Source organism: Rhamphochromis longiceps, linkage group LG10 (genome assembly GCF_057381845.1).
Source record: "Rhamphochromis longiceps isolate RC_006_pf linkage group LG10, R_longiceps_female_GT1.1, whole genome shotgun sequence".
NCBI classification, from domain to species: Eukaryota; Metazoa; Chordata; class Actinopteri; order Cichliformes; family Cichlidae; genus Rhamphochromis; species Rhamphochromis longiceps.
The window spans coordinates 13,791,048-13,800,335 of NC_140566.1; the positions used below are offsets into that span (position 1 = coordinate 13,791,048).

Here is a 9,288-nt window from a genome sequence, read left to right on the forward strand (position 1 = left end):
CCTTTATGTTGTTTGAAATCTTTTGAGAAACAACATTAAATTATTCTGGATATATTTCTTATCATAGTGAAATTAAATTTGTTTTAAGCTTAACCCCAAACAGCATATGTGCTGCTCTCATCTTTGACAACATCGCCCTCTTCTGGTGTTGTAGTGGACATGAGTTAAGCGTTAGAACTTACACCTGTGTTTAACATGGTTCAGAATTATTAGTATTGCCCTGATAGTGGGATGTCACTGCTCCTGATATGAAGTGATATGAGCTAAAGTATGCATCGCAATCATAACTTATGACCAAGATTAAATGTATCCACTAATACTGATTCTAAACTGTAATGTTATGGTTTCTTCGTGGGTTATTTATTACATTAAAGACTTTTGTATCAAAGGCTTAAAATAAAAGAATTTAAATGTTCTCACGTCTTATATATTGCTTTATGAGCCCTCGATATAAATGCAAGACTCAACTTCAAATCATCCACTATTAAGTTTCTTAAACTTTTAAGTTTGACGCATGCATCCTCTGCTTGCCATGATGAATCACCTCTCCAGGAACGTACGTCTTCAATGATCTTGGAAAATAGAGTAGAAAAGCCAAGACATTATTAGTATTTTCACTCTCCCTCAGTTTTCCATGAGGTATTTTTACCTAGAGGCTTAAAACTTTGTATTGCTACAAAATTGATTAGCACTCGTGACAACATGACAAATAGCACAATTATCTGGCTCATCATGATGTTTATCATCATCAGTCCTATGACTGAGAGCCATTTTAAAATTGACCTCCATAAAGGAGCTTCGAATTGAAAATATTGACTTTTTGTAATGTGAAAATCTTATAGATCTTTCCAGTTATCCATATCAGAAAAAATATGGCTGATGCACCAATTATATAAACAGCTGCTTTATAAACTTAAGCTTCACGGCTGACTCAAAAAGGCTTGGAAACTCGTGTCAAAATGTCTCCATGTATATCTAATTTTACTTGAAAAATCAAACACCACAGATTTCACTTAAAAATATATTTTATTATCTTACTGCAAAGACAAGAAATTTAGATTATTCAGAAAATGGACCATTGTCACAGAATCCTCGAAGAATTACACAACCTTAAATTTATATTACTCTACATGTAACACACAGTATCTGTTTAGTTCAAATGTGACATGTCTGATTTTAAGTGGTTTGGCTCAAACAAATGATTTCCAGGAGCTGTATGTTATCAACACTGCCAACAGTTAGAATTTAAAGGTGGGTTTACTGGCTGCAGTGACACATCTTCAGGTATCAGCTGTGCAGACTGCCGGTGGATGGTTCCACAATGTCACTCTGTCCTTCCTCCTCCGCAGAGTCCTCAGAGCTGTTTACCACTGCAGCACTGAGAGTATGGAGCTCCTCCAAAACACACAGAAGTGTCTCTGACAGGATGCAGACAGGTCATTGGTCAGCTCTGTCACATCTGTGTAAATGCTGGGACTTCAAAAAAAACATGCAAAACTAAGACATTTCTTACCATCTGCAGGTAGTTGGACTTGTGCGCCTACAGAACAGCTCCATTCTGAAGCGTTTTGTCGAGGTTTCCATTGAGCAGCAGAGTTTTGCCGAGCCATCGCCTGAGCTCTCTGGTGCTCCTTCATCAGCCCTCTATCAGCAACTGTGACCTGGAACAAATGCAGGTCGAATGACACAGAAGCAAAAATCTCCACGACTGTGTTTTGCTATAATAAAATCTTACCAAGTGTTGGTTTTTGTCCCTCACTGTCTCCTTCAGTTGTTTGTGCTGGACTTTCCTCCTTGTGTTTTCACTCTCCGGATTTCGGCTTTGCTTCATCTCTTCCAGTTTCTTTGCTGCCTCTCTCTCAAACTCACGCAAAGTCATAACTGCAACAGACGATACAGACGCCTCAAAAGCCACAGGGATATGCTGCTATATACTGTGTAAACAATTCCAATCATATTAGAGCAAAGTCTGCATTAAGGATATGACTTCATTGCCATATGTAAACCTGCAGTGTACTGAGGCAGCATACAGTTAATCTTACTACCTGCTTTGGTGTGCTCTTTCCTGACTGTGCTGACTTGAGCCTCCATTTCTCTCAGCTTCTCAGAACACCGCTCCTCAATCTCAGACACTCTTTCCTGCAGGGCTGAAGCAGGGTAGGGGAAACAAATGCACCACTCCTCAGTACTGTGTTTGACATACAGAGAGTGTCTGAGTTCAATACTTCTATGTGACTCCAGGGATGCATTAGGTTTCAGTGTATATGTTTGCACATTTTTATAGTCTACATAAAAGTCTAAAACACAGTGTTGTGTGCGTGGTCAGTCTGTAACGTTATTGTTTTTGGTTAACCGCTCTCACAGCATTGTTAGCTTTTAGGCACAGAGAACAGCTGCTTTCAGCTGAAGGGCCTTCTGAAAGGTGCACAGCGAGCGGCCTCACCCTGCTCACTCTGCTCTTGCTGGCTGAGCAGCTCACAGCGGACTCTCTCCAGGGTGACCTTAGTGTCCTCCAGCTGGGCCTGGATCTGCTGCAGGTTCTGCTCAGCCTCCTCTCTACCAGCTACAGCCTGCTCGAGCTCCACCCAGCTCTGCTCCAGCTCCTGCTGCTGTAGCCTAACTTTACTCTCATCTGCAGAGGGTATAAAGTGCGCGGAGACACATGCATTACAGAAATGTGGATATGTACCAGACAAACAGACGATATAATGGGTGTTGTGATCCATATGGGGTCTCACATTGCTCTTTCAGATCAGCGAGAGCGTTCTCGATAAGCTCTGGGGTTCTTTTGAGCTCTCGAGTGAGTCTGTCTCTCTCTTCGCACACCAAACTGTGCTCTATCTGGAGGTTTCTGATGCTGCAGGGCAACAAAGATAAAATGGTACAGCAAACAGACAAGCAGAAGTAGAGAAGGCTCTGCATGATGCATAACAAAGTAAGCTAAACAGCCTGAAAGTTACTTTTTGCATGAATTATAATCATCTTGTATAGATACACTGACAGCATAAGACAGCAACACCTGCTATTCACAACACTTATTTCAACCACATTAGCGACACCTGTTATATATGTCCCATCAAATCAGTATGCAGTATGCCACTCTATACCAGCATAAAAATCTAACCTCAGAACCCTCCACGTACTTATTTTCTTTTCTTGATCCTTCATTCATCTCACCACATATGAGGCTTGAAAGCAGCAACTATTTCTACTAATGCAAGAACATCCTGACATATTAGAACATGAGCTTTTTGTGAGAAAGCCAAAAGAGCAAGTGAGTGGAAGAACAAGATGCTTATAAAGGCTCTTGGCCTAAAATGTATGTCTATGATCCAGAAAGAACGTGAAAGAGATGAAATAGAGGTGAAAGAGAGAATCACCCACATTGAAAAATAAAAAAAATAAACTGTACCTTTCAGCATCCTTATCTGGCTGTTTACAGGCCTGTTCAACTTTCTGCAGGGCTGCCTTCCTCATGACCAAAGCTGCAAAAACAAAACCCGATATAAATTCTTTATGTTCTTCTAGCTATGCTATTAACCCATCAGCATGCATATATGCATATATATATATATATAAATGTATATATATATATATAGACACACACACGTACCTTGGACTGTCTCCACTCGTCTTTTAGCAAAAGTCAGTCTCTGGGTAAAAGTGTTGAGCCTTGCTTTAGCTGCCTCCACTTCTGCCACCTTGCTTTCCAGCGCCTCACAGAATCTGTAAGGCACAGCCAATATATGTCTGTCTTGAATTCTATTTCTACTTTTCTAATACGTCTCCTTATCTTTCCTTATCCTCTGAAATTCAGTTTTGCTATTTTTTTTTACCTTTGCACTGCCTCTGTCAAGGTTTTAAGTTCAGCCTCTGCTTTCTGGCTCTGTAACTTCAACTGAACATTTTCCTTGTGAACACTGGCCAAATCCTGTTTCAGTGCCTGGAAAGAAAAACATTCCCACATATAACTGAGCATCTTTCACAGATCTGTTTTACTGTTTTTAATGCGGTGCTTAGTTTTTAAGATTGTCTTTCCCCAGGTGCTGTCCTTTAAACCTCAATGGCTCTGGGAACCAAAGTTTTGGTGCAGTCAGCATAATCTGCTGTGGTAAAAAATGTACGAGCATTTATCACTTTCCTAGGCAGACCGAAGTTTATTACGCATCATCAAAATTTCAGACAGCCATGTAAATCACATCAGTTGCCCTGGTACTAACATCCTTTTCCACCCTCTCGAGGTCCAGCTCAGCGATCCTGTCATGTAGGCTGTGTTGGAGCACGCTAGCTCTGTGCTGCTCCTGCTGCAGCTGCTGCTCTGCAAATCTGACCTAAAACACACATCATTGCAGTCCCACATTGAACACAGTTTTAAATACGCTGGAATTACCTGTACTGTGTGATATAGCAAAATAATAGCCGTTTTCATACTTTTGAAATCAGTTTTTCCTTTTCTCCTCTTATCTCGATGTCCTTTGAGCGAAGCTGGACGCACAACTTGAACACTTTCGCTCTCCACAGCTGAAGCACTTGAAGGCCTTCGGATCCTTTCTCCACAAGTGGATCCATTGATGTCTGTGGAAACACACACACACATATATGGGAAACACAAATACACACATACACTTCAGTGCACGCACCACATGAGCATGCATAATTGTTTTCAAATTAGCCTTGATGTTTTCTAAAGCACTACATCTTGAAATGAGGAGTTTTCTTCTCTCTTTCCCACAATGTAGTACTGCACAAAGGATCTGGGTACTAAAGGTAAACTGACAATGCTTATCAATGGACAATATAGCAGGTTTTAAAATCTGTCAACTTTACAAAGAGCCCAATGAAAAAAATAATAATTTGCATCCAAAACAGCACCAATTTTCTAAATGCATTTGTGTACTGAAGACCTTCTGTTGCTCACATCTCTTCATATAATGCCAGACTGACTCAGTGATGTTGAGAAATGGCTCCGTAAAGGCCATACCATACCATCTCTTTTAGGAGTTTGTTCCAATCATGATATAAGACTCTGACTGCATGTTTGAAGCTGCTATCACATGCAACAAGGTAAATAATCTGGGACTGACCAAACGCCTCCCAGATGATATTCCATGACACGTAAGAATCTCAACATCTAAAATAGGCTAAACCTTTCCAAAGTACTGTGTGATAACGGAGCATCACAGAGGATGTAGCCTCCAACAACAAACTAAGCGGTTTACTGTAATTACCTATCTCTACCAACTGTTATCATATTTCAGTCTCCTGCAGCGCTACTCAGTGTACGCATATGTGAAGTGAGCACCCAACTGAGTTAACTTAAGACGGATACAGAAGTGTAGTTCTCTGTAATTTTACACTTTTATTTCTTTCAATTTAAACCCAAAGAGTTGTGCTGACAGATTTCTTTAATCTACTACAGCAGCATTTCTTTATCATGTACAAAAATAGCCCTTTCTTCTCATTAAGATATCTCAGATATTACATGTGTAGTTAAACGTATATACACAGAAAGAAAGGTGTGTTTCACTAGTCCGGCTTATTCAATGTGGTCTGTGATGTACATTCAGTTTGACATTTCTTACCTTACGTGGTCCGCAAACATCCTTAGAGACAACACAAAATCATAGGTATCTGCTGGTTTCACATTAGACTGCTGCTGATCACCAGATGTCTTAAACACAGTTTTGTATCATGTTTTGCTATGTAAATTTAGAAAGTCAAGAAAACCCACTCACCTTTTTCACCATTTTCTCTTCTTGGAGGACGAGTATCTCATTCACAGAGTTAAGCCTGACTGTCAAAAGCTCTGCAGTTGTCTGAAGAGCTGCTTTCTCTTTGTTCAGCCTCTGCAAAATGGACAAGATTAAATTACACACAATTAGCATTAATTATATAATTTGTACATTAACTCATTCATATTTTACTGTTCTTCCTTTACTCTAGTGAAAAGAACATTTGAAAGTCCCATGCATTTACTTTGCAGTATGCTCATTACAATCAATACTGTATATATTGCCTCTACCTCAACAGCTTCATTTAATCGTTCCCTCTCTCCTTTCTCTGGTGCAAGCTGGCCGATGTAATTTCTGAGGCTTTGCAATGTAGCAGACTGTGTCTCAAAAGCTTGTCCCATTTGGCTGAAAAATAAACAACAACATGCCCCTCACCACACACACACAAAACAGTGACTACAGAGTGCTTTAAATGCTTTAGTTCTGTTCCGTTTTAGATTGAATGAAGCACCTTAAATGTTCTTTTAGTCCATTTCTCTCAGTAGATACTTCCATCAGAGTGCTCTTTAGCTGCAGCAGTTCTGAGGTCATTGACTGAAGTCGGTCCTGTAGTTCACCATTTGTTTTTTGTGCTGCACCCAACTCTGCATAATGGGATGCATTCAACTGTTGCAGCTGAAAATAAGGGAAGTTTATGACACAGACAAATAGTGACATAATGACTTATTCATCTTCAAATACACATTCTCACATTACTTGCAAAGTCAGAGTGAAGGCAGTGCTCAGAGTTCTGCTCAGAGATACTTAGTTGTTGTTGGATTAAGGCCCTTAATCCTAAATGAGGTCACCAAAGTACAATGTTTATGATCATTTAAACACACCTCCACCTCCTTGTTCTTCCGAAATTCCTCTAGTTGCTCTAATAGTCTGAGAGTCTGTTGTTTGGCTTCCTCTACAGCCTGCAACCTGCCCACTTCAACCTTCAAAGCAAGCTCCCGGGATTCCTCTTTGCTCCTTTCAGCATCTCTCCTCAGCCTTGTAATTTCCTCCTCCGACTCTGCTTTCAGTCTTTCAAGCTGTGAGAAAAAACAGACATATTGCAAACAGAAAAAGCAGACTTTATTAACCTTATTATTGTGAAATGTGACTAAAATGTTTTATTGGGATCACAAAACTGTACAAAAACAAATTTAACTGCAAACTGCCAAAATAAGTTACAAAATGCCAGTAACTCTCAGGTGATGTATGTCTACAAGAGTGTCGAAATGAAATGTTTTGTCAGTAAACATCATTACCTGTGAGCTTATTTTTTCCTTCTGTGCGCTGCAGAGACTGAGCTCCTCTCTGATTTGGCTGAGTTCAGACTTAGCCTTGGATAGATCCGTATGTATTGCTTCCATCTCATGGCTGTGTCTGTTGTGCAAAGGTTATTCCAAGTTAAGCTTGTTCAAAACCGTTATTTGCTGACCTCCATAATGTCAGGTTACGTACTAAATGTGTGGGGAAAAAATACATAATATCACTCAGATGTCACATAATGACACAAGCACATCTCTTACCTGCTAAGGGTGTTGTCTTTGTCTCTGACCTCTTCCCTGCATCTTTCTGCAATCTCCTTTAGTGCCTCCACCTGCCCCTTTAACCTCTCTGCTTCAGCCTTGTGCTTTTCTGCCTCCAGTCGCCACTCTGATTCCCATCGAGACAAATTACCTCCTCTGTCTTTTGATCTGCATAAAAGGAAAGAGACCACATTAATATGTCCATATTGCCACCCAAGTGACAGACCATATAAAACATGTAGTGGATATACCTGGCTCTACAATCTGAACGATAATCAGGGGTCCTTATGCTGTCTCCTTGTAGCATCAAGATCCTCTGATTTTCCTTCCTCAGCTCCAAGATTTCCTGTTGGGCCTGATTGATGGCAAGCCATGGATTGGCAGGACTTGGCTCCCCTGATGATGGTGCTGATATCATGCCTTGGTTTATCCAGGAGATGGGTGGCTGTGTCGCCGGGATTTGAACACATCTGTTTGCTCCAGCAGAATGGGCACTTGATGCAAAATGCGATGGGGGTATGAGGTCCTCCGGAGTCTCCCCTTCATAAAATAAAACAGTGTCTATGTGCCTGCATGCATTAGCTACTCTAATCCAATATAAGGTTCCCCATGTTCCCAAACAAGCATATTGTTACGCTAAGCTCAGTAAAGATAAACATGACAGCTTCCTAATCGTGAAGTATAAAATCACTTTTACTAGTTAAACATGAGTTCATGTAAGCGCCAAGTGGGCTACACTGTAAGCTAACATTTGCTAATTAACAGTTTATTTAGCTCAACAGTAACAAGAATTTAGGTGCAACTTACTCGGAAGTACTGGTGAGGTGAAGTCAGTCGGCACTATCAGCCTCTCCTTCCCTAAAGTTTGTCTCTCCATGTTAAATAACTATTGCCATTACACAGGAAGGAAACAGTACACGGCTGCCGTGGTGCGTTTAGCGTTTGTTCTCCCGCGAGTCACGTCATTCTTCACCGTTGCCTTAGTTACGGGTACAACAGCAACATTCAGAGCTCTCGATTTGGGCAATTTCTGGTCGTGTCAGTCGTTATTTTCGGTTCAAATAACCCACATTTTAAGGTTTCTATGGTACATGTATATACGTATATGAAATTCAACAAATTTAATAGTTCATTTAGGCATAACTGTTACATATTGAAACGGCGCAGTGCATCATGGGAAATTGGAAGGAGCGTAAAAATATAATTGGGTTCTCATTTCCCTCATTGTAATCTTGCAGGAGTTCTTTTTTTTCACGTAAACTGCCTTTAAATATTCCCTAAATCGTAACCCTGCATTGCCGCCTATTTGTATGCGTTTCAGTGCAGTGTTTGCAGCGTCGACTGGAAGAGCTCTCCTGATAGACTAAATTCAGGGCGTAATCCTTAAACGATAGCACCATCTGTGGGTGGAGCACAGAAGGTATACTGTGATGGGTAGCATATGTTGAGAAGAGGGGGCACTGAGGACTAAATTAACTGTCCTTCTGGGCAAATTTAAATTCTAAAATATTTTATTTAGATGAAAACATTGAGCAACAGACACTAGTTAGAAAAACTATGAAAACAATATGATATATGAGCTTTCCTGTCCCTTTGTGCAGAAACCACAAGTTTCGACAATAAGAAACACACATTATCATATTTATTATAGGAGAAATATTTATAAGTTAAATAAATCATTAGTCTGTCATTCCATTCTTTTGGAGGTGGTTACGTGAGCCATTTATATTCAGGCATTATCTAGATGTAAAGGGATACCATTTAGATAATTAGTGGTAAAGGGTCTCATGTAAATGCACTTAATGAGGTGATAACCTAAAATTACAACATTCCTTCTTTGCCTGGGACTCCCTCACCTCAAGAACACCCAGGGGTGTCTGACAGCCACATCATTTCTGCATAATACAGCCGGCCTTGCAGAAAAGGGCACTCTGAGCAGGCTCATAAGTGCAGGTTTGAATAGCAATTGGTGATAATTTGGTTACGTAACAGAATGT

At 40.3% G+C, this 9,288-nt stretch overlaps 1 protein-coding gene across 3 annotated transcripts; it reads right to left on the minus strand.

Annotated features, from left to right (window-relative positions):
- Positions 1-1,021: 1,021 nt before the first annotated feature.
- Positions 1,022-8,259, minus strand: cchcr1 (coiled-coil alpha-helical rod protein 1). Of its 3 annotated transcripts, none has more exons than XM_085420294.1 (19): positions 8,099-8,259; positions 7,543-7,852; positions 7,292-7,459; positions 7,028-7,145; positions 6,614-6,808; positions 6,244-6,407; positions 6,023-6,137; positions 5,736-5,846; positions 4,432-4,575; positions 4,221-4,331; positions 3,837-3,943; positions 3,614-3,726; positions 3,413-3,485; positions 2,739-2,857; positions 2,444-2,632; positions 2,046-2,147; positions 1,736-1,881; positions 1,514-1,661; positions 1,022-1,418 (listed from the first exon to the last, which is right to left on the minus strand). In XM_085420294.1, exons 1-19 carry the CDS (start codon positions 8,166-8,168, stop codon positions 1,288-1,290), a joined length of 2,634 nt encoding a protein of 877 aa, XP_085276420.1. In that variant the 5' UTR covers positions 8,169-8,259; the 3' UTR covers positions 1,022-1,287. The 3 variants fall into 3 exon arrangements, with proteins under 3 accessions (XP_085276420.1, XP_085276421.1, XP_085276422.1); XM_085420295.1 differs by having other exon boundaries at positions 1,024-1,418; positions 7,543-7,831; positions 8,099-8,258; XM_085420296.1 differs by having other exon boundaries at positions 1,024-1,418; positions 7,543-7,785; positions 8,099-8,241.
- Between the last annotated feature and the right edge of the window lie 1,029 nt (positions 8,260-9,288).